Source organism: Camelus ferus, chromosome 12 (assembly GCF_009834535.1).
Source record: "Camelus ferus isolate YT-003-E chromosome 12, BCGSAC_Cfer_1.0, whole genome shotgun sequence".
In the NCBI taxonomy this organism is placed as follows: domain Eukaryota; kingdom Metazoa; phylum Chordata; class Mammalia; order Artiodactyla; family Camelidae; genus Camelus; species Camelus ferus.
In genome coordinates, this window is record NC_045707.1 from 59470001 (window position 1) to 59496730 (window position 26730).

At 36.7% G+C, this 26730-nt stretch overlaps 1 protein-coding gene and 2 pseudogenes across 1 annotated transcript in view; all 3 read right to left on the reverse strand.

Annotated features, from left to right (window-relative positions):
• Window positions 1–26730, reverse strand: part of NAV3 (neuron navigator 3) — a 311096-nt gene that overhangs the window by 72828 nt on the left and 211538 nt on the right. Inside the window, 7 exon segments of the mRNA XM_006179097.2 lie at window positions 1533–1693; window positions 3090–3131; window positions 6878–7092; window positions 7094–7367; window positions 9611–10319; window positions 11320–11590; window positions 12225–12357. Of these exon segments, the coding sequence (XP_006179159.2) occupies window positions 1533–1693; window positions 3090–3131; window positions 6878–7092; window positions 7094–7367; window positions 9611–10319; window positions 11320–11590; window positions 12225–12357 (1805 nt within the window).
• On the reverse strand, window positions 15063–15643 carry LOC102512180 (annotated as a pseudogene).
• Window positions 19900–20829, reverse strand: LOC106728950 (annotated as a pseudogene).

Below are 26730 nucleotides of genomic sequence, written 5' to 3' on the forward strand. Positions count from 1 at the left end.
CATTTCATTCCAATAAAAACGATGATATAGCAGAGGCTAACAAGACTCATGCTCTCCTGAGTCTTGGTCACATTAGATGAGTCATTCCTCACTATGTAATCTAGGTATTATATACCCATTCCACAGATGAGAACATTGAGGGTAAATGATCAGACATAGTAAGCAGTGAGTTTTTTCTTCACAAAAAAAAAATAGATTAGATAGATTGAATCAGAATAATAGCAATAGAGGAATAATGGGGTAAAGAGTCAAATATTCAAGTTAATGTCAATGAATCAAAAGACTGACAGGTGACATGAGATAGCCAGCTAACTTAGCAAACTAGATGACATGGGTTTGATTCTAACGTTGTATAAAATTAGATTTTGTTTTATAACCCTATGACTCTATAAAACATTTTAAATTCATTTTGTGAAGTCAAACTTTTTAGCTTCCTGCTGTGTTTTATAACTGCAACTCAAAGGAAAAGCTACAGCATCCTTTACCATTATGAGGCAAAGAAGTCTTATCTCTGTGTAAGTTTAGCAACAAAAACTTGGTGCCTGATGTATCTTCACTAGTACATATGAACATGAACAAAATAACTGTTTTTTCATTGCCCAAAACTCTCTTCTGTACAGCAGAAATAGTTACAATGGAAGAGAAATACCCTGACTGTCCCAACGGGGCAAAAAGTTGAAAAGTTCAAATTAGTAAAGAATTTGGACAATCTGTTGATCCATGATTACAAAAAATTTTTTTCAAGTGAAAAGAGAATAAATATTGGGACTACTTTATATGTGACTTTGCAGAAAAGAAATCTATTTTTAAAAGCATTGGATCTATTAAAGGATAACTGGCATGTTTAGGCTTTCATTATTTCATCACTCTCTTCCCTGTGTTTTCTATGACATTTTTACAAATGATTTTATATTTCATACAAATTATGCTAAGCACAAAGTAACCCGATGGCTGAAATAGTCATTTTTTTTCCACTGCATTTATCTAAAAATGTTTACAGGGTACTACCTTAATAGGATTTCTCATATGCATCTTAAGGAGAGTTTTAATTTTCAAACAGTAAAAGAAGTAATTGTGAAGCCATGGAATCACGTGCTTTTTCTTCTTCTTAATTATTTCTATTTTTCTACGAAAAGGTAATTCACTTTCTTATAAAGATGAAAAAAATTTAAACAGAAAATAAGGAGATGTTTTCCTGGTTTTTAAGAGGACTCTGAGAAAACCCCTAGGTTTAGCGTCAGGTGTTCTGGCATCAGAGAGCCTTTTTTTTTTAAGTCAAATAATCTCTTTGTGTCTCTGGATCCCAGACTATAAAATAATAACGGTCTTACCTATGTCATCTTGTTGTCATGAGCAGTAAACTGCAACATGTTTTGAAATTATTTAGTGGATAGTAAGCATCATACAAACAAAAGGTACTGTTATGGTTTCTTTTATCTCCTCTTCAAATGAACGATTTTCATAGAGAGATGTCAGGGGCCCTGGGAGAGCAGGTGATGAAAGGAACAAGATGAAATGGATGAATATTTTACCCAAGTTGGAAAAGTGGTATTTTCCTGTTGCAGAAGACGACATGGCAGAAGGGGAGACCAGGGGCGACTGACTGCCGGTGTCCTGCAGCCCTCCAGTGGAATGCGAGCGTAACCACTCTTTGCCCTCTTCTTGGTTGGCCTGCCGAGATGACGGGGTGTATCTGCAAAACACCAAGCTAAGACGCTTAAGCACATCTGCAAGGGCAAGGTAGTATCAGGACAAGAACACAATAGAGAGGAGCTGACTATTCAGACTGAACAACATTCTCAGACAGATTGAATCTAATTATAATTGCTTAGTTCTTCCAGATGATTTGACACCATCTGTTTGAATCTCACAGGGAAAAAAAAAATAAAGGATTTTGAAAAGAAAATTATGCTTCTGTGAGATATGTAGTTGAAAATCATGAGCAATGAGCAGACAGCCAGGTTAATTGAGAGGAGCTCAAAAGCGCAGTGTTTAGAAGGATGTGAAGAGGGTGAAGACACAGGCTCAATATGGTGGACAGGAGTAGGCTGGAAGCCAAGGCAACGGGAGTGATGGCCACAGCAAGACAGAGGAAACAGAACACAAACTGACAGATCTTTTTTAAAAGAAAGTGAAAACATTTACTTGGTTAAAATGACACTCGACACCATGTCTGGATTTAAAAAAAAATGGAGAGAAAAATGGGCTTACTTTATTAAAAAAGAAATTTCTGGAACAAAATTTTAAAATGGAATAATTGCAAGCTCTTTGCTATTGCTAAGGAACTGGAGAGAAGAAGGATAACAGAGAAAGACCTATTTGGCCAGCATTCAATTTTACCAGAGTAAGTAAATTCTTGGTACTAAAGAGCAGTCAACTTATTGTGTTCATATGGTGTTAAATCTCTATTAGTAGTTCATTCCGTATTTTCTAATCAGATAAAAGTGTACAGTAAAGGATGGCCACGCATTCAGTTTGCATTTCCTTTTTTATGATGAACTGAATAGTTATTTTGAGATTATGATGTGATATTAGACTAATTCATGTCTAAATTGATCTGATAAGATACCAGCACTCCAGAAAAATAGAAAACAAAACTCTTTTGAGTTTTTACCAAAAGGATTCTTTAAAAATTCATACCTCAGTTACCATATTTGTCCTCTGATGATGAAAATATTCTTTGATTCAAATTAGAGCATCCTTCAACGTTTCAACATTCACAGGCCACATATGTAGACTATGTGGGTTGAGGTTTTATAAGCATATGCCTCCAATGTGTAAACGTTAGAAAAATTCACTTTATTTTAATTTTCAGAAGTGAGTTCTAAATTCTATGAAAAGTTGCTGCCCCCAGAATAATGGCTTTTACATTAGATTTAATTTCTTGACTTTTGGCCTCAATCAAAATCTCTACCTGAGGGCTATCTCACCAACTCCTCAGGCCAGAGAAAACATTAGGATTAAAAGAGATTTCATCCTCGATGTCAGGTGCTTCTTTGCAAACAAAGAAAGAAAGAAGTAAAGAGACAGCACACAAAATTTACGTAACAACAGAGAAAGGCAGCAATGGTGCTGAGAGAAATATATACCTTAGTCCCTTTTTGGGTAGTGTATTTCTGTCAAGCTGCATGCTGTTAAAACAAAGAAAATCCCTAAGGACATAATGTAAACAGAACTTCCAAATTACACATCCAACATAAATAGTTCTCTGAATTACACAAAAAAAGGTTTTTTTGGTAACACATATTTAACGCTCAACTCATTGGAAAAGGCCAACCAAAAGAGACCAGATGTCCATTGTTGTCATACATTCAATGATTATGTAGTGACAGGACTATCAGAAGATAGATTGAATTACATGTTAACATAATTCTCCTCGAGATTCTATACACCCAGGGCTTTGGCAGTCTTTCCTTCCCCGTGCCAATCACTAGACCTCTGCTGTGACTGCATGGGCAGGAGAATCACAGGGGTGGAAATGAGGAAGACCTTCTCTGCCTAAGTTAGTGACAAGTTCCAATGGACAGAGAAGGAAAAAATGTTAATACTTATTTTTTGTATTTAAGTGATCTTTAATAAAAATAAAGGCAGACGTATTGCCATTTACCTATAAGAGAATAAAGATAATACATATCTGCTTGAAGTATAAGCTTGCTTCTGGTACCATTTATTTAAATATTCTCATGAAATTAAACTACGTCATCTTTTAGAAATTATAAATTAGATGTTTAAAAGGCTGTAAGTTTTCAGTCTCTATTTTAAAGAAGTTTCCATTGGTCCTAGAAAGGGATGAAAGAATGTGTCTGGAGAAAATGAGAAATGGCCTCTAAAAATAGAGGAAGAGGGTGGCAATAACTAAGTGGAACAAGTCTAGGGAGTTCTGTCATAATCTCTGGCATGTGGGTCACCAAAGAGCACAATTAATTTGCATTTGCAGAATGATAGCTCTCTTCCATTAGAACCTCAAACAATCAAAATTAAAAACACAGGATATGCATAATGGGGATGACATAACATGAATGCAGACATACTGACTTGAAATGTAATCACTCAAAAATCAAAGCTAAAATGTTTTCTTCTATGCGTGCTCCGTTATTTAGCACTTCAACAGAAAGCATCCAAAAGCACCCTACAACTTTTATGTATCAGAAATGTCCACATAAGGTATATTGTGTAGAGGCCAGTTCTGGTATGTATCTTGATGATAGAACTGTTTTTAGTAGTGTGGATAAACCAGCAAACAGAAAGGAATCATACTGAATAAATACGAGACCTTTAAATATCAACTACATTATGCTGAAGCATTAATAAAGTCATAGGCCACTTTAAAGATGGTATTGTTCCCGTGTGAAAATTTTTTAAAATTTAACCTTACAGAGGACATTGAAAATAGGCATTGTTTTGGCTGTGCTATTAATTGGATAAACATTATATGTTCGTATGAGGCAGAGAATTTAATCAAAGAAAAATCAGGAAAAAACTGTTTACCTATATAAGTTAAAACTTTAAGTAGAAATATGTGTTTGAATCTGCATATTAATAATTTTATAATACAGATACCCTAAAAGGTCAAATCCCTAAAAGGTCAAAAATGTACATCCCTGCAGGAGTCAAAAAGGCAGTGGGAATGTGTGGAGAAGGAATTTTAACCAACAGTCTGAAGATGCTGTTTGCCTAAAGCCAGGAGATGCTGTGCAGGACTGTAAAGGTGGGGCAGCTAGATCTGATATTTAAAAACAAGCCAGAAATTTGTAAAGTTGGCTACAACTATAAATTACTTTTAAATTTAAAACCGAAAAACAAAAAAATTACTTTTAAGGTTCGATTTGGTCACAAAGAACAAAACAAACAAAATAAATGAGAACTAGTGATAGCCAACACCACCAATAATCTAGAGTAGCTAGAGAGAATATCAGTTAAAGAATTCATTTGTTTGTTTATTTACGATATTTTAATGGGGGGAAATTTAAACCATAATTAAAATTTTTATGAAAAACTATTGATTTACTAGTACTAGAACCTTGAATATCAATAAAGTATTCTGAAATTGTAGATAAACAGGTAAGTCATGAATCTGCCTACATCTCTATTGCATCTTTCTAATTATTTTGTCTTAAATATTTACTCTTTAGCACAGATTCCCTCAAGTATGGCTCTCTGGTCTTTGTAGTGTTCCCAATATTCTGCGGACTTAATTATAGTAAAGCCAGGATCTTTGATACAATCTATTTTTCTCTTCAACAGATCATAAAGTTCTCGGGGGTACTTTAAAGGATTAGAATAAATTGCTTTGGCTTGCAATTTTGTTCCCAGGAAAGGAAAAAGTGCAGCATCTTATATTAAAAATTATTTCAATCCAGTAATTGATTGGAAGAAACTAGTTACTGTTCTATCTTATATAATATACCTCTGGAGGTAATTTGCTTTTCACAGTTTAATATTCATCAATATGTTTTACTAAGAATCAAGTTTAAAGCATTCATTTATTCAAGATTAGTTTATTTAAAGTTTATTTTAGAAAAATTGTTGATCTGGCTACTTACAATACTAGAACCCTCCCATTTGTAAAACTGGTCTATTTCAAAGATTGAAAAATAAAAATTAAAAAAAAATTGCCTAAAGAGAATAGGTAACTGTATACTTTCCAGTGTGTTTCTATAGTGAAAATATATACTGATTTTTGCTAAAATATAGATCAAAGTAAACTATTAACATTGCATTTATATTATAGCTATAAAACTCATCAGTCTTATCACCCAGTTTTATTTGAGGGTTACTTGCTTACAAATAGTTACCTGACCATTTCTCTCTGTTTTTAATGTATGAATGTCAAAGAAATAGGTTGATGGCTAAATGGTCAACTTGCTGCAGTTACATTTATGATTAAAAAATCATTAGCATTTTGGAGGGTGATTCTGGTTAACAGATCATAACCTATTTGCAGCATGCTTAGTCTGAGGTGACATGCCAGTATCAGTCATAGGCTGAACAAAAGTTTGGGAAAGGTATCAGGCACTTTCAGTGACCAATGGTACTTTTACAAATAACACAATAAAGATACATAGCCAAGACCATTTCTGAAAGCTTTAGGTGTGGCAGGAAACAAAAACAATTAAGTTCATCAGGGAAAAAGGGGCAGTTTTAAGACATGCTCTTAGGGGAAGAGTACCAAAATATCTGAGAAATAGTTTTGGGGGGAAGAGAATCTGGAGCCATCTTTGATGCTTTCTGATAAGTCGGCTAGGTAAGGAATGCCTCACTATGTTCTTCACTTTAAGTTTAAAAGAAAATAGTAATTCATTAAATGAATGGGAAACATCTCAGAAAGTGGTGTCTTTTCAAAGGCCTATTAAAGTGTCACTGGTGTAATTTTCTCTAAGATTGCATATCTGACAACAGATCTGTTTGCTAGTTCAACTAGGATTCCCAGTGACCCCTTTGCTATTTTTCCACAGAAATGCTAATATAGAAAATTTAACATTTCACTCAGAGCACCATTTTAATTTGGACTTGAAAATGCTGAAATTATCTGGAGGAGATGTGCTGTCCTGGAGCTGAGGCCAAATCACTGATATGTCTCGAGAAAACATTCAATACACAAATACATGCTTTGAATTGTATTCAAATTGCCTATTGAGTGTGTATATATGTGCATTCACATTAAGAAACTAATTATCCCATTTTCTTATCCTTAAAGGTTACTTCCTTCTGCAATCTCGGTAGGAAGCCCATACAAAGGGCCCAGTCGCATCCATCCTACGTCCCTTTGCAAAGTGGCACTCCCACTGAAATCAAGGGAACGTCACAGGGGAGGAGGGGAGGCGCCGTGCAGGGAAGAGGGGGTGAGGGCTTCACGGATGCCTCCGGGAAAGCTCACCTTTCTGAGAGAGTAGATCTCACACTACCCGTTCTCACGAGCAGGCTCTGCACCTCGTGGGTGCCTGTGGTCAGTCCAGACAGGGAGCCATGGTGGCTGAGGGGGAGGTCAATGGACTCCGAGCTCGTGTGGAGGCTAGTCATGGACTGGTAGCTCGGAGTGTCCTTGCTGCCAGCAGAGGAACTGCTCAGGTTGGCAGCCCACACGAGACCACCCTGAGGCGAAAGAGTGAACCGACGCGGGGCTGGAAGCCAACGAGTGACTTAAGCTTATGACATCTGTAGTTAGGTCTGAGGGCTTATTGAAGAGAGGGCTACTGCTGCCACTGAGCCCGCCAGCACTGCCCAGGCTGCCCGTGCCGGACGACGGCGACTCCAGACTGCCTTGCCGCGCTAATGTGGTACTAGGACTGGGCATTACTGGGGAGGATTTCACACCCTCCGTGCTAGGTGCGGAGGCAGATTTGCCACCTGCCTTGGCCCCAAACAACCTAAAAGAAAAACAAATAACAACTTCAGTTGTTCCGAGACACTAACAGCCACATTTCATATTTCGGGTTACAGTACACAGAGCCAGGTGCGCTTCAGTGGACCCAGCCACCGAGCGCTTCCTGTCTCTGTGTTAATGAACTTGAGAAACTTGAACTTCTTTATCCAGTGCCCCAAATCTCTCCTGTCACCGTAAGGGTAAGTCAGTCGGTACTGGGCTGTACCCCCCGATGGTGGGAGGACACAGGCCAAACAAAAGGAAGCGGAGCTCAAAAGTGGAAATCCCTGGTTTGCACAATTAAGTGTTCATGAGACTTTTTTTGCAAAGATGAAATCGTTTGACCACATTTGTTGTTACCTATTTAGAGAACCATTATAATGAAACAACTTCTACGCATTCGGTATATGACACTGAAATGATTTTTCTTTCTTTCTTTTTTTCATTTTAACAGTTTTTCCAAAATGTCAAAGGAATGCTTAAGGCAAGGTTTTGGAGGTTATGTTGTGTAGCTGGTGACCTGAGTGGTTGTCAGAGACTAGTTGGTTAGAAACAACATTGGACGTTGTTGGCAACATATTGGTTTGTCTGTATTTTCCCCAAGAAAGACCAAAGGGTTTTATGTCAGTTGCCACTGCTAGTCAAATACATATTTGCTTTTCCTTTTTTTGGGGGGGGGGGTAGAGGGAGGTAATTAGGTTTATTTAGTTATTTTTTTTAATGGAGGTACTGAGAATTGAAGCCAGGACCTCAGTGCATGCTAACCATGCACTCTACCACTGAGTGTACCCTCCCCGCCTCAAATATTTACTTTTAAGAGTGATTTGAAACACAGTTGGTGCTAAGTTAGATGTTGGAGTTTAGTTCAGAAAACATTTTAGTTTTGCAAATGAAGCAGATGATATAATTGAATTTATGTAAATGTGGAAATAAAGTGATATGAAGTAATGGCATAATGATTACTAATTAAGCTGCAATGAAATCTGTATTTCCTCTAGCAAAATATTTTATGACGAATATGAGAAATTGTTTCATAGGTAATGGGCCACTGGAGGGCACTATTGGCTTTTACTTAAGCAACAGAAACAGTTATTCTCACAACAAAGATTATTCTTTCCAGTGAGAATCAACATTTCAAAAAGTCAGCTCTTCAGCATTAATATTTCTACTGAGGAATATAAAACCTCTAGGTTTTTCAAACAATCATGTATTGAGATTGCTTGAAATGTAAAAGTAAATGTTTCAAGACCCTCTATTTCCCAGGTATCAAGGCTCTTGATTTAGTCAGCATAATAAAAGCAAACATTAAAAATATTTAACATGTAACAGACTATAAATTATACTCTATCATTTCATAGATGGGGAAACAGACCTAGAGAGATTTAACTATTTGTCCCAAGTTTTAACAGTATGTATTTTCCTGCCACTTAAAACACATCAGTATTTAAAAACAGGGCTATCTCACGGCAGAATTCTGCACGTTCAATAACAAAGACAATTTCTGTGCAGAAACCAAGCCCTGCTTGGTTTGTCAGAGTCATAGCAAAGAAACATGACGAAGAATTAGAAAACCTAGCCCATTCCTTAGTTATAATCTTGTACCAAACATCCAAATGTTTTCAAGTTCTGTCAGTCATACCATGCCGTGATTTTCATTAACATGTCAAGACACAATACTGTATAAATCTGTCCACTGTGACCTGGTACTGTGCAAGGGACACAATTTCATCCACCGTCGCGATCATCAGCTCATTAAGAGCCAGCAACATAATAAACACTAGAATGAATACCAACAGCCATGAAGACTTATTTGGTTTGATTTGATTTTTAACTGTGGAAAGATGAAAATCTATGGAAATTTTACAAGCTACTGCTTTATTTTATCACTTCCCCTAGGTACTGCCATCTGCTTTCAAGTCTCTCATGAATGTTGTTTCTGGTGCTAATACTGCAATGATAGCAAGACTGCAAAGTCTGAGCATTTCTCACCATGAGCCGTATTTTTTCATTAAGCTATTGATATCATCAGCTTCTTAAAACTCGTACTCAGAAACTAAGATTCTAAGATATATGTATCATAGTGTGTATGTGTGTGTGTGTGTATGTGTGTGTGTGTATGTGTGTGTGTGTACCATATATATATATTTAGGATATATACTTATCTTTTATAGGATAGTATATAGGATACATCTATACCCTGAGGTACAGCATTTTGTATTTTCCCAGCATCATCTGACGCATTCTTACCTTCGAAATGTCGGAGAGGCAATGTCAGGATACTTGGATCCTGGCTGCCGGAGCCCTTGGGTCCCACAGGCACTAGCAGATGTGGGGCTGGATTTGGGGGAACCTGACAGAGAAACACTCTCTGAATCTGAGACTGCTACTTTTTCCTTCTCCTTGTCTGTCTGGTTGACAGTGACAGGACTGGAACGCCCCGACCCAATCTTGGTGGGTTCTCTGAGTTTCGAGGTGGTGGCCCCGGCTGACTTGCTGCTGACGTTGGAATCAATGCTGCTGGTGCTGGATCTGTGGCCACCTCTGCCCGGGATGCCGCTGGGGCTGGATTTCGAAGGGCGGGGCAAGCTGCGGTACTGGAGGGAAGTCTTGGAGCTACCATGCAGCGCCACGTCATCCTGATTCTGGGAGCCATCCAAACTGGTTTTCCTCCCCGCACCGGCCTTCCCACCGATGGCGGCAGATTTGGGGATTTTACCCAGCGTCGCGGAACCGCTCGTTATGGCGGCTCCACTGCTTGTGACCATCGGAGATGACCCCACCCCGCTTGGTTTCTTAAACCCGAAAGAGCCAGTGGCCGTTGATCTTCCAATGCCCGAGGGCGGCTTTTTCCCCTCATCCCCACTGCTTTTTCCTGCATCCGAAGGAGACCTCTGTAGAGACGATCCTTTCAGGGGAGTTTTCCCTTTCTCAGAAGCTTTGGCATCATCGGTTTTTCCTAATTAAGGAGAAATACACAAATTCATATGCCTGCGCATTAACACTCTCTTTTTTCATCAAGTCTAATTCAGACATGATGTTTAAAAAGTTGTGGTACATATATACAATGGAATAATACTCAGCCATAAAAAGAATAAAATAATGCCATTTGCAGCAACATGGATGGACCTGGAGATTGTCATACTAAATGAAGAGAAGGACTAATACTGTATGATATCACTTCTATGTGGAATCTAAAAACAATGGCACAAATGAACTTATTTACAAAACAGAAACAGACTCACAGACAGAAAACAAACTTATGGTTACCAGAGAAGGAAAGGGGGTGGGAAGGGATAAATTAGAAGTTCAGGATTTGCAGATATTAACTACTATATACAAAATAGATAAACAACAAGGTCCTACTGTATAGCATAGAGAACTATATTCAATATCTTGTAATGGCCTATAATGAAAAAGAATATGAAAGGGAATGTATATATGTATAACTGAATCACTATGCTGTACACTAGAAATTAACACATTGTAAACCGACTATACTTCAATAAAAAAAAAAAAGAAAGTGAAAAAAAAAGATGTTTCATATCTCCAGCATTCCAATCCTGGAATGTGATTGCTCTTGCTTCTCAGAGTTGGAAGTGAAATGCAGGTGCATAGTTAAAATAAATATTCCAAACTTTCATAAGAAAGTCAGAATGAAAGCAATTTTATTATTATTATTTTTTGAATAAGTAGGCTTATTGGACTTCCATGTCACCAGAAATGACTCTGGCAAAATAAAGACCCTCACCAAATTAGGATGGTGCTCTGTGGAGAATGCCTGGAATGCTAAGTTTATGTGGACTTCCATGATAAAGCATATGAAATTTAGACAGAAAATATTAAACAGTATGAAGAATCTGATTTAATTAAGAAAAGCTACTATAAAGACAACAAAGATTGAATGGAAGCAATAAATGAAAATAATCTGGCATAACAGCTGCCAGAGACAAGCCTACCAGGGGTCTTGAGCGCACTGGTCCCAGCTTTCTGCCTAGATGGCGTTCCTCCTTGGGCAGACATGCCCCTCCTCCAGGAACCTGTCTGTGAAACAGACAGGGAGGCTTTCTGCCCCGCCTTCTCGGGGTCTTCAGGAAGTCCGGTGGAAACGCCCTTCCACTTGCCACCCCCATCCCCCTGGCTACCAAAGTCCTCCTCGGTTTTTTTCAGTTCCTCTGTACTATCCCAGGGCTCCTCTGCTGCAGATCGTTTTTCTGAATCGGTCTTCAGCTACGAAGAAAAAAAGGTGACAGAAAAACTTTGTGTAGAAAAATCTATCAAGCACTGGAATGTACTTTCAGATGACTGGTTAAAAAAAAAAAAAGAGGAGCAGTGATTTATATTTCAAAAGAATTCCAGAGACTCCTCTATTTTTATCTCTGTCTTCATTTAAGTTTCATTAACTTTAGCTGTATAATTCTCACTTGCACATATTAGAGAAATGTCAGGAGAAATGTGTGCAGAAAATCCCAATTAAGCACTCCAGAGAGGGAGGCATTTTCTATGTCAAATCTAACAAGGAGAAGTAAGACAAGATAAAACTTAATTATGTAATATCCATTCTCGATTCATCATTCTCAAGAGGTCCAGCAAGGCATCTCAGAGATCAATATAAAATTAATCAAGTAAAGTCCAAAATTAGACTATTAAAATCAGTTTTAGATTTATAAACAAATATATCAATATTATAAACAAACATATGGCAACACAAGACACTCTGGATTAGATTGTAATCAACTGAAAAAAATGTATACATAAGCTGCTTCATTTTATGCAGAGGTTGTGCTATATGTCAGTGCAATGTACCATAATTTTTGGAAAAATCTGGCAGAAGCACTGGAAAGAGGAAGAAGGTGATTCTCACCTGAGTGTTCTTCCGGGAAGGGACTGTGATGTTGGAGTAAGAGCTGACCGAGGAAGTGGTGTTCAAGTCATCGGTGCTGATGTTATCCAGGGTGTCACTGAGACCACTGCTCACCGAACTGCTGTCATCCCAGCTAAAGACAAGACACACAGCAGCGATGAACTAAACACAGGATGCACAATGCAAGTCACCCATATTTCCACTTAACACGTACCAGGCACTGGGGAGAGAATTCTTGTTTTTTTCTTCTTTCATTGAAGTGTAATCCAAAAATGGGCAGAAGACCTAAACAAGCATGTCTCCAATGAAGACATACAGATGGCCAAAGGCACATGAAAAAAATGCTCAGTGTTGCTAATTATCAGAGAAACGCAAATCAAAACTACAATGAGGTATCACCTTACACCAGTCAGAATGGCCATCATTCAAAAGTCCATGAATGATAAATGCTGGAGAGGCTGTGGAGAAAAGGGAACCCTCCTACACAGTTGGCAGGAATGTAGTTAGGTGCAGTCATTATGCAGAATTCTTGTTTTTTTAGTCTTTTGAAGAAAAATATTCACTGTTCCTATTTGGAAAATCATACTATTAAGAGCTGAGTGCAAATCTGAGAATAACCTTATTGAAAGTTTGCAAAGAATCAGCGTCTAGAGGAGATCCAGGGGGATGTTTATAGAATGAATAAAAATATCACTACAAATACTGCCTGGCATCAGGAAAGAATAACATAACCCATAACATTTTTTTTTCTCCTGAGAAAGCAACCAGGAGTCACAGAGCATGTAAGAATTCACCCTTTGTGCTAAAAATTAAAACAAAACAAAAACAAAAACAAAATGGTGCTTTAGTTAGGAAACAGAAAGCCATTCCTCATTCTTTTCTCCTACCTGAGTAACTGCTTCCAATTATTCACCGAATCTTGAAGACTGAGGCTCATTCTATCATATCACCCCTCCTGCCACCCACCCCACAATTTCTGGCCTGGACAACATGTAATATCCTCTTATTGGCCTTACTGCCTGCAGTCTTTCTCAATACAACTGCATCTGCTAAATGTGAGTCGATGATCAAAAATTCACATCTGGCCATGCCACTCTTTTGCAGACTACTCTTCAAAGACTTCTCTTTACCAAAGTAGTGGATTTCCAAAATGGAATGCACCTGCCCTGTGAGGTACACAAAGCAATCCACTGGGGGCATAAGAAAACTATGTAAATTTTTGAATATATCTGTTCTTAACCTAAAGGAGAACTAATAAAACAGGTTATATTAATATTCACACGCAGGCTAACACGGGTACCCCCATCTAGTCCGTGTGTGAGGTAACTCAGAAGTAACAGAATGAACGGGGTGACCTGAATGAGAATGGGCGCTCCACAGAGGGAAGGGGGAACCACCAGTCTCTTACTTACTGGCTGGTTCTCAGTCTCTTGTGGTGTATTGCTGCCTTGCCTGCACTCCATTAATTGAATTCATGCACACTGGATATAGATACTAGATACAGAAAACAATGAAGTCTCATAAAACAGACAAGTGGACTAAGAAAACCTCCTGCAAATAATCCACACTCTGACGAGATGACCCGTGATGGAAGCACAAGCTGAGCACAGAGGATGGTGGACTGACACTTTTCTGACTCCGATACATGTCCTTCATGAGTCACATCGTAAATTAAAAATAATAGTGAGGTACAGAGATCAGACAGCAAACCAAGTAGAGAAGTAATTATCAAGAAGAAAATCTGAAATTTGAATTTATAGAAAATATTGTTAATGACGATCCCTCCCTGGGTGTGTATCTTGCTTGAGCTATTAGCTACTGAGAGCATAAAGCATGATTACCAAACACATTTATAAATCATATTATCAATAGTGATTACATTTTAATGAAAGCAAAAGGGTTTTTGTACCACTGCAGCAAATATCTGTCATTTGTGATTGTTCCAATCTTTTGAATACTTCCCTACATCTGATTTTGATAATTTCCCACATTATGAGTCTTACCTTTCCATGATAGACTGCAAAAAACTCTCATTTCCAGACTCCCTTGTAGACAGATATGGCATATAACATAGGGCCTATCGTGTGCACCCAGAGAATCACAAATGAGAAAAACAACCCTCAGGCAAACACAGTAGCAGAGTCATTCAATTTCTTGTCAGCACTGGCAGACAGATATCTGTCTCTAGTTCCAAGGGTCACAGAAGCCCAGTAGAGGAGGCAGTGACACCCTGGAGCCATGACTGGCTAAGAGCCTTCATAGAGCCTGGTTCTCCAATCACCCCAGTTATTCAGAGAGCCTTCTTATATAATTGCATTCCTTAAATGAGACGAAGTAGATTCTGTAGTTTGCAACTAAGAACCTCTATCAATACGTTCATAATTAAAAAAAAATTCTTTAATAGATCCTTTAAATTTCATGTTTGTATATGTTATATAATACATATATTATCCTCTCACAGGAAGGCATGCATATAATTATAAAATTATAACTATACACTCTTGGGCAACTACTAGCCTAAAGCAAAGGTCAGGCTCCTTTAAAAGACATCGGGGCTTTCTATTAGGTGGCCTTTGTCTACCGCTTCACCTTAAATTCTTTACAGCCCCTGGCTCACATTCTGTACTTTGACTTAGAGCTACATTCAGTTCCCTTCAGTATCACATTGTTTCCAACCTCTGCCTTTTGTTATTTTTTGGTCTGTCTTTATTCTGAGCAGCAGGTGGGATACTTCCAGCAGCAGCAGTAGTAGTAATAATAATTTAATAATAATAATAATAATAATAATTTACAAAAGCAGGGATTCAATGGAGCCGCCTGGTTGGATCCCTTGGAAGCTCATACATAAATGCTGACCCAGAGGAGCAGAAAGAGGACTCCAAAGCCCATGAAGAGTGAGGCCGCCGAGATGAGCTCTTTGTATCCCTAGTGTACTTGGTGGAGGAGACCTCATATATGAAGAACCAGGTGGTGAAGAACATGCCAGTGGCCAACAGCATCACAGTCAAATGGGGAAAGACTGCCGGGTTCACTGGGCTGGGGCATCTGCTCATGGCCTCAAGTTCCATCTTGCCGGGCACAGGATGATCCACCACTCTGCTACTGGAAGAACACGTCGGCAGGAGCATCCATTCTCTGCCCTTGATCACGCTATCCTTTGGCCACCTTAACTAACCCACACTTACGAAGTGGTTCCAGCATCCCATCTTCTGGGAAGCCCCTTTTACTCGCTGCTGTCAGGAAGCCTTAGGAAGCTCCCCGTCTGCATGGCCACAATACTCTGCACAGACTTACAGGACTGGATTTAGCACACAGTTTTATAAATCTATAAAAAAGGTGTCTAAATGGACCATTAGCCTGTGAGTTTTCTGAGTACAGAACTGTGTGTTATTTTTCTTCGGATTTCTACTATTTATGGTAATGACCAACACATAAATGTTGAATAGAGGTCAAATGTTTTACTGAGATTCAGAGGAAAGCAATTATGGAAGTATCCTTTCATACTCACATAAAATGAATTTTTAAGGAATGTTTAGCACAATATATTCAGTACTCAAAGAGTAAAACTTAACAAAAAGTTAAAATCTCTAATGAGTATTTTTAAAGTAACTATTTCTCTGGCAAGGAGGACAGAAACAATATTTTTAGTTGTAGCTTTTACCAATGTAAATCCTAGCATTAACAACTAAAAGTTAAATGCAACAACTCTTACTGGGAATTAAAAAAAAATTGCTTATGCTTTAAAAGCATTTAAAGTCTCAAATGAACACAAGGACTTTGGTTAAAATGACATAAATGAAAGAATCCAAAATAAGATATAAAGTTTTAATCTCTCAATAGAAAAATAAAAATACAACAAAGCAACAAATATAATGTCACAGACATGAAGAGCAGACGTCCAAATATAGCTTGTTGTAATGCAAAGAACAATGGATTCATAAAATTAAAGTCTTTCATTGGAGCCTCCTTTCGAGACTGCAGAGCTAAACTGTCCACTTAAACTTGCTCTGCTCATTTCCCTGTCTCACAGGGTCGTGTGGGAAGCAATTCCATCACTTACATGAACCATTGTATAATGCTTACAGTTTTCCATCTCCTCTAAGACCGCAAATTCTGCAATCTCGTTTTTGACCACAACCTTCTGTATTTCCAGGGCTCTAAAATCTACTGATTCCTAAGCTCTGTGTCTGGTTTATAGCTACTCTCTATCATCTATTTTTCAGGGCTTTCTGTGTTGTTTTACTCCACTGAGCTCTTTACAAATGATGCAAGAGTCAAAGATGCTGGAACAAAAGGATCACTAGAGTGACAGACAGTCTAACTAGTCTAAGTACTTGCCACCCTAATGGTCTTCCATATCTGTCCTGACTCTGTGTTAATTGAACATGTTTTCCCCATCATCATTTTGGAAAATGGTGACTAAGTCAACTAATTAGAATGACTAATTTAATAATATGTTTATATTAATATCTAATAATTACAATGACTGAATGCACATAGGTTCAGGTTATTCAACCTCAGGTGATTTCTCATGGCTACTTAGAAATTCTGCTTAACACAACAGTGGTTTAATTCATATTCCAAAGATATAGCCTGTTTCTGTCTTCTTCCTCTGGATTCCAAGATCTTCCTCCTAATACCTTAATGAAAATGCTTCACTAAGGTCAATAAATTCATGAATTGAGTGCTTACTATATATTATTACTTCAAATACTTAATATATTATATATAATCCTCCAACAAATGGGTAAGACAGGCATTATAAAGGTAAAGAGGTTCAGGCAGGTGGAAAGATGTGCCCAAGTTTCCATGATGCAGCTACGATTTGAACCCAGGAATGATGCCCTAAAGCTTGGTCAGCACTCTGCTTCCTTCCCATTTTCTCACCCCTTTGATCTTGAAATACACTAATGATGAGCTTTTACAGTCTCTTTGTAAAAACTTTGCTGGTCCTCAGAACGCTTTACGTTTTTTCCTCTTTGAGATTCCTTCAAATTTCTCAATGTTCAGAACTTAATCTTAACTTACCTTAGATATCCTTTCTTGGAAATTTCCTTGTCTTTCACAACTTCAATATCACCTTCATGATCATGACACTCAAATTCGCATTTCTAATCCAGACTTCTTCCCTGATTAATTGATCAGCATTTCGATCCTTCTACTGAATACTTTCTCAAGGATGTCCTGTCACCGCCTTCTCAAATTCACTGCCTAGATTCCATCATTTCTCTTTAAAATTTCTTCTCCCTTTCAATCACTGCCATTACCTGGTTATCCATCTGTCACAAAACATGAGTGCTATTACCTCTCTTCTCTCACTTGGTTCCACTGTTAGTCAAGTTGTCTCTAATCCTGGAAAATTCATTTCCTTGATGATGAAAATCCTTACCTCCTTCCATAAAAGCTATTAGTAAGAATCTGCTCTTATTCATTAAATGCTGAATAAATTATAGCTCCTCTCCTTTGAAGGACTATTTACTATGAAGAGCAAAATTTTAAACAAATTATTATAACATGAAATGGTGTTGTAATAGATGAATGATGAATGTTAAAAGATGAATAGGTGAATGTTAAATGCATGGCAGGACAGAGCTACTACCACTTGTTTGAAGAGTTCAAGAATTTCTTCACAACAGGGAAACTGCAGAGTGATCAGAGGAAGTAAATGTTAATCACTGTATTAGAGCATATAATAGAGTCATCTGTTTAACCATTATTTTGGTGTTTTTCTATCTTCTTGGTCAGAATCTGAATTACCTGAAGTCAGAGACTGAGTTACATTTATCTTTAAGACTCTAGCATATAACATGGTGTCTATTATTTAATAGATGACTAGTAGATATTTGCTAAATGATCGAAGTAGTTTTACTTTTAAAAATACTGGTTCTTTGCAGTAATGGTAAATGAAATTGGACAAAATAATCAATGTAGAATTTGAGAAAAATTTGTTCAACATATTTCTTTGCTAAGCAATCTTAAAGGAATAATTTTGATTGGTGACAATATAATTTTCCTCATCCTAAGGTTCTGTGATTTTGACTTTCATCTATGGTTTTGTAGATTCTCTCTAGCTAGGATGCAATTAATCTTGTTTATTATGACACAGTTAATTAGGTTAAAAAAGCTTTATAGAAAACAGTTTTTTTAAACTGACAAAAATGTTAATTTACTCACATAATGAGCTCTGAGTAGTATGTCTCAACCTCTTCAATGTATTTTCTTCATCCTTTCACTTTTGATTTCATTAAGATATACTAAGAATTCTTGATTATATATATACTTTTTATAAAACAACAAGTCTTGATTGCCTCCAGGGTACAGATCTATTACTCTGCTAAATTTTTCTCAACAATCTAGGACAGCTAAAAATGTACAAATCTGAGCATCTTATCCACATAACTCACATTTACACATTGGATTGTGTCCAGTTTTGAAATACTATGAATAAAGCTGTTAAGTATATTCACATACATTCCATTTATGTGGCATTTTAGAAAAGACAAAACTATAGATATGTAGGATTGATCAGTGACTGCCAGTGGCTAAGATTGTTGGAAGATTTGTGGTGGCTATTACATGACTTGAGGCGTATGTCAAAACTCAGAACCGTAGGGGGGAAAAATCATTGTATGTAAAGTTAAAAGGAAAAACATGTAGCCAGTGAACCTACTGGAAAGTACAATTTGGATTTACACTAGATTATTAATTATTCTAAGAAGAAAAGGATTGTCTTGCCATGCCTTTACTATTTATATTTTAATATTTAATAACTCAGTGTGGCCAGAGATCTATTTTATTTCTCTGGTAGTGCATTTGTGGCTCTGACCCCCATCTTCACACCTGGGGTTACACTTAGAAGCAGACCTACTTAAAAACAAATGTGTTATATATTCTAAGTAATTTTTTATGCCTTTTCTGTTGAAGAATTCTGAAATTTTAAGCCAATAATTATTAAAATAAGTTTACAGATTTAAAACTAATTCCAGAGGAAAATGCTAGTCCCATTTGTAGGTAATTTATCAAGTCACTCCTATTTTTTGGCATAGTCATACTTCATATAGCAAGTATTCAATCAGGCTCTTTGACAGTTTACATTGCCAGGTCAACTGTGCTACTGATGTGTGTATATTTATATATATATAAAACAGAGAGATTTTCTTTCAATAAATACTAATTCCTACACTTCAGGCATTCAACAATAATCTCAATCTCAAATTCATTATATATTCCATGAAAGAAACAAACATGCTCACTTTAGGTGTACTCTGTTCCAACCCTACTTCAACCACAATCATGAAAAATGCTGTCTACTCAGGTGATACTATCTGATTTCTATAAAAAACACCTTCTTAGTCCTAAACTTTTAACAATATATTATTTAATTAGCTTGTTTTATTAAAAGTAAAAATAAGAAATAGCCATATAAATAATGTTCATGTATCTTTTTGAATTATTTGATTATATGTTGTGCTGTTATTTAGAAAACGTAACTATGGATATTTAACGTTTGTCAGTATCTGAGTGTTCTTAGGCCAGTGCTGCTGAGCACTAGGGACCAAGTTTCTGACGTCTGTCATTGTATTCAAACAGCATCACATCTTCCCCCAGGGTCCCAGCTGACTTCATTCTTTCATTCACCATGATCCTTGTAATATCCACCCAATTCTTTTTTTTCCCTACTGGTTGTCAAATAACCCTTTGTTAAATCATTTTCCTTTGTAGTTCTTAACTAGCTGGGCATTCCACCTCATCACTCTCGATGTCATCTATGATGTTGTGAAGGTGGTGGCCATCAACATGGCTGCGCACAGACTGGGCAATCCCCAGGATCTCTTTAATGTTTCAAGAGAGTTCTCTAGCTAAAGATTGGTGCTGAATCTGTTGGGCAAGGTCGACAATCTCATCAAAAAGTGATGTTTCCACTGTGCTTAATGTTTTTATGCTTCTTTCTGTCTCTGGTGGTTCCTTGAGGGCTTTGATGATCAGGGCAGAGGCAGAAGGTACCACCTCAATCAGGGTCTGTCTGTTCTGAATGGTCAGTTTCACTGCAATCCTCAGACCCTTCCAATCACTAATTGCCTTAGTGATGTTATCACCAATTATTTTTGGAGACAGACTCAGAGGGCCAATCCTGGGGGCCAGGGCAGAAGTGGCACAGACCTCCCCACCAATGAATGCATCTCAAGTATATGACTTTGATCTTGTTGGGGTTGCATTTTGGCAGCATGGGGGAGGAGGCTGGTGTTGGATGAACCCAGATTTGGGATGACGAAAGAAAGCTGTACCTTGGCCTCCTCCAAGCCAAAAGCCAAAAGCTCCACCCAGTTCTTAAGGCTGACAGTAATCGCCTAGTTGGACTCTATCTCACCAACCGTGAATAGATGATTTTACACTGCTTTAGATTTGTGGATGTCACTCCCATTTATGTCTCTAGAGATGACTTAGAATTTTTGGACAGGTCTTGAGTCAAGTCCTAAATGCTTTCCCACAACACCCCCATTCTGAATTCTAAATTAAAGCTCATCTATCCTTGGTTCCAATTTCAAGAACTTTAAGATGATAGAAAGTTTAAAAATGTTAAGCAAATTCAACATTTTTAAAATATAATTTCAATGCAAATTCTGGAGTTGAGCTTGCCCTTAGGAAATAATGTAGATAGTGTAATTAAACTGTTCATTCCAGTACTTGAGACCTATGGACTTTGAACACATACAGAGGATGATACACTGGATATATTTAGACACAGCTGATTCTTAGACGAGTGTGGGGATTTCCATTTACTCCACAAGTGTCTATTGTAACAGGGGATTTTTTTAAGGTATAAGTGAAGTAGCAGACTCAGAAAAAAAAATCTAGAGACTGGAAGGAAAGGAGCTACAAACTCCTAACATTTCATTGGTAAGTCAGAGGCCAACGTTAAAAATCTGAGAGTCATAGTGAGAAAAATAATCTGTTCTCTCCCAACCTAAAACTTGGCAAACATATTAATACATGATAAAGTACAAGTTCTAAGAATTTTACTAAATATTTCTTAAGGCAAATAATTATTTCATGAAAAGAAAAATGAAGCCTCCATAGCTGTCCATAAGACTACAGGTAGAAACTTCCGGATGTGCTGCTTTCTGTTTCTAAGGGAAAAGTAAATAACATTTGCCTAAGAAAATTAATGCACCACTTTAAAAAAATCCTATCACATTCCAGGGTAGCTTTGTTTTCCATTTCCATTGTTTATGCCAATTTAAATAATACACATAAGGAGATAGAGGTGTCTTTACAAATATTATTTAGATGTAATCACCTTTGCAATTAATATTTTAAAAAAATACTGAGAATCAACTGTCTAGGCTTTGGTACCAATATGTTAAGTCAATGATCTTTTCCTCCAAACTAAATGAGCACAAACCACTTAGACCTATGCCATACATTTTTTTTTTTTATCAGCAAACACAATACACTACCTGCCAAGTTTGAGCACTGTAACCACTGAAGTGTAAATTCTACATTACTTCAGGGTCATTGACAGAAAGCAATGGAGTCATTTCAACAACGATTTATTCAGCATTTCCCCGGAAAAATATTTTATTACCGAGGAAAAAAGAATAAGTCATTAAAAGAGGCTTTAGAATTGGAAAAACCTAAGTATATAGCAACATCAATATACAAAAAATGATTTTATGTTAAAAATAGTCCTTTCAATCTATAAAATGAATATGGCTTTGACTGTAGTTGAAAAAAAAAAAAAACTTCCCTTCTACTTTCAAAGGTGTTTTGTCCTTTCACTGCTCGTTAACTGTGCAACAGTGGAGTTTGAGTAATTGGTTTAGAATCCAGTTGAAAGGTCATTTCCTCTATGAATCCTTCCATGATTTCCGAGGAGGTGTTAACGCCTCCATATCTGCATTTACTGCGAGTTTGCTTCCATAGTCTTGTAGTTTATCTGCTTACAAAGGGGGTTCAGCCACAGGATTGTGGTTGAGAGCAGAGTGCCTTCTTTCTTGTAGTTTCAGTGTTCAGGTCAGCATCTGGCCCATGACAGGTTCTTAAATGTTTGTGGAATAAATTAATAATGATCTAGTCCTACAGTCACAAACTCCAGCCTTAATTGGTGATTCATCCACTCATTCTAACACATATGCACATAATTATGAATTGTGGTTAAAAAAATCAATGCGATTATATGAGGGGAAAGACCAATGAGAAGGACCTACTAAGTCTGAGTGAATAAAGAATGGCCTCTTTGAGGAGGATGGAGATGTGCTGGGGTAAATCAATAAATGATCTACTCTTACACAGTCACAAATGACTTAACAGTCATTAAGTAGACAACTGAAGGGTAAAGGAAAGCCATCTGTGAAAGGGGTGGAGAAGACAGGAATACAGGAAGGGAAGACAGCTAGTGTGAAGACCTAGGAGGAACAAAGGTCAAGGGGCAGTGGGATGAGCACAGCAGCAGGTCAGGGAAAGTGTCAGTTCTGAGACTGGGAGGGTAGGCGGGGCCAGCCCTTTAAGGATCGTCTAGACAATGTTAAGAAATTAGAGCTCCTGAAAAGTACAATATAAATGCATCACATCGTTTTAAGCAGTCACATACCACGAGCAGACACACGTTTAAAAAAGTACTATTTTAGTGTTATGACTATTTCAGAGGCAAGAGAGAGTAGATGTGGGAAGCTCAGGGGAGAGGCTATTGCAACATCCTTCAGTGTCTGAGGAGGGGCTTACAAGTACATTAAAAGAAGGCAGTTTCAAGATATAGATGGACGTAGAAATGACAGGATTTGCTGTTGGTTGATGTGAGATAATGAGAAACATATTTGGTCTCTGCCCCCAGTTCCTGATACTGAGTTCCTAAAACTCTTATAATTTCTTGAGTGATGGGCATGCTAGGATCACCTTTTGCTCTAATATTTGGTCTTTGATTCCAGTTCCTAACACAGACCTCCCAAATCCCTTGGAATTTCCTGGGGGATAGGAGCATCTTTTGTTCTGATAAGGCAACACTTGGTTGGCTCCTGGACAGCCCAGCCCAGTCATCTTTTTTTTTTTTTTAACCACAATTTATAACTCTTTGCACACTTACGTGCTGTAGTGAGTGAATGTATCACAGATAAAGCCCTCAGTATGCGACTGTGTAAGAGTAGATCATTTATTGATTTACCCCAGCACATCTCCATCCTCTGGGAGGGAGAGAGGCCGAAGATTGAGTTACTGTATCACGCCGACGTGATGAAGCCTTCAAAAAAAAAAAAAAAAACAAAAAAAACCCCACCACAGATTATGGGGTTCAGAGAGCTTCCAGACTGGTAAACACATGGAGGTGCTGGGAGGGTGGCACCCCAAGAGAGGGCTTGGATGTTCCAAGTCACTTCTCTATACCTTGCCCTAGGTTAACTCTTAACTGGCTGTATCCTTTGTCATATCTTTATAATAAACCAGCAAATAAAGTAAATGTTTCCCTGAGTTTTGTGAGCCATTCTAGCAAATTACTGAACCTGTGAAGGGGGTCATGGGAACTGGAGGCCTGGATTTGCAATTAGCACCTAAACTGGGGGGCAGTGTAATGGGACTGAGTCCTTAATTTTATGAGATCTGATGCAGACTCCAAGTATACAGTGACAGCATTGAGCTAAACTGAATTAAAGGACATTCAGCTGTGTTGAAGAATTGTTTAGTGTGGGGGGAAAACCCCAAACATTTGGTGTCAGAAGAATTCAGTGAGTAGGCAGGATAGAATACAGAAGTTTTTCTTGTAGTTGGAATGTGGTAAAAGAGAAAAAAAAGAGAATCTAGATTTCTTGTGTAGTTTCTACTGTCAATAGAGGCATGAACAAATTTTGGAAAGTAAAGAATTCATCAACAGGACACACAACATAATTTTAATTCTAAGTTCTGTTTGTACGCAGTACCACCATTTTTCTATATTATGAGAAACTTCTATGAGATTACTATATCAAAGTTTACGTGTATAACTCTTGACAAAACTGGCACTTCATGTAAACATAAGGTTTAAAGTCTTTCCATTGTCATTATTTTTAGTGTACATAGAATGCTATATATTTATCTGTGAAATATTTATAGAGACTGCCATTAATAGTGTGTGGGTTTTGGGTTAAGAGCAATCAATAACCTCTATGCACTGACCTTCTCATTCCTTTTTCTTTTCTCTAGAAACCAAATAATGACTATTTAGTTATTCTGTCGTGGCATCAGTCAGGGTAAGAGAAACAAAAGATAAAAATCTCTTGTTCTTTATAAAAGAAAGCCCTAGGTAGATTTGGTTAAATGTGATGAATGATGTTAGCTTGAAATGAATTTATGCGGTCAGGCAGATTTTTATGTTTTAATGATATCTGAGGCAGATAAGAAACATCTACTTTTGTTTCTATTGTTACATGGGCTGATCACAAGAGATAAAATAATCTTATTGAAATTTATTTTGCTGAAACAGATTACTGGGACGATGCTTATTATAGTCTTGCTAGTTTATTTCAAAGCCCATTTTCAAGATGCTGTAATATGGTTGATATATGTACAAGTTTATTTAAAGGTTTTCTATTAGCGATAAGCTGAGAATATAACATATAACTCATATGAAAGCTAACTCTGGATTCATTACGGTCCATCTGGTGTCTTTTATATCTTATATTAATTAAAAAACCAACATGTGTTCATTGTTGAAAACTTGCAAGTCCAGAAATATATAAAAGAGACAAAGTAATTCATCTGTAATTCTCCCTAGAGGTAGTCACCAGTAACATTTTGTGATTTCTGTCCAGTCATTTTCTGGAGGTACTACACATATATATGTAAATTTACCTGGTTGAGACCTTGCTGATTATGCCATATTGTATATCTGCTGGTACCTTATTCATTTATTTTGTATTATTTTATAATGATTTTTAATATCCTTAAAATTTCTTTGACATGATAATATATAAATTATTATATATTTTACCATTTCTGTTTTCGGATATATGAAATACTTTACGATTTTCTTATTGTTTTAAATAATACTGCAATGAATAGTTTGCACATAAATATTCAGGTTACATTTGCGATTATTTTCTTAGGATAAATGCCTATAAAGAGAATTTGTGATTCACAAGATATGAACATTTGATACACAGCAGATACAATATAAAAATTAAAGAACACATCCCTTTATACTCCTGCCAGTCATCTGAGTACCAATCTTAGAAAACCTTGGATACTTTCAGGTATGTGGCTTCCGTCAGTAATTCAAACATTTTGAAATGTGAAATACTTGCTTACTATAGTTTTAATTAAACTGATCAAATTGAAAGTGAGATTACATTTTTTTCTATAGGTTTATTAGCTATGTTTATACCCATAAGCTATGTCCTTTGCATAATTTTCTAATAGAGTTTAAATAACTTGTTTGTATTAGATTTTTACATATTAAAATTGTTTCATATATTTTCCCAATCTATTTCTTGGTTTTCACTTTTACTAATTACATTTTTAATGTATAGGGTTCAAAAAGATCAATCTTTGGTCTTTTCTTCTACATTTTCTCCCAGGAAATTTTGCACATATAATTTGATTTTTCCTCCTTTCTTTTTATATTCCACTGTTATGATAAAGTAAGAAACTATTTTTCTTAACAAACAGCTAGTGAATTTCATAGAGATCATTTATTGATAACTATTCTTTTCTGTTTATTATTATGGTTCACTTTAAGTCTTAATATACACTATTTTTTAAATGATCATCAGATGTGCTCCACTAACCTACTTTTTATTGCAGTGATACTGAAAACTGTTCTATTACAGTGAGGTTCAGGGTTTTTTTTTTTTTTTTTTTAAGACTAAAGACTACAACTTAAAAAATATATTTAAATAAAATTCAAGCCTTTGAAAAAAACTTCTCAAAATTACAGTAATTAGCTATTATTCTAAAAATTATTACCATGCATAGCTTTATTCACTGATTAGTGCATGAAACATTTATTGAATGGTATCATTATGGCAGATACTGAGAATACAGAAATCAATAAGATATTGTAGAGATGTAAATTTTGCTCTAATGTAGAAAATGTGGAATTCTCACTTTTGGAAATTCACACTTAATTTTCAATATCTGAACACTCAGTTATAGGCAGTTTACTTAATCAACTATTATTACTAATATATTACTAATAACTACTATTACTCAGATAAATTCTCTCTCCTCTCAAAAACCCCCTTTATCACTTGAAATACTTTTGGCATTAGCTATTTCTTTCATAAGAACAGAAGCCTCCAAGTTACTATAATTCCAAGGTTGAGTGAAAAGAGAAACGTAGTGGAAGTAAAAGAACTTAGATAAAACCCAACAATTTAGCTACAGACCTAGCCACAAACAAGGTTGAAAACAGAAATCTGTTTTGTATTATCTTGCTTGAAATAGCATACCTTCAAGTAATAAGAATTCAATAAAATATTTTTAAGAGAGAAATACTATTAACAATGAAGAAATATTTTTGCTCTGAGATACATAAGATATG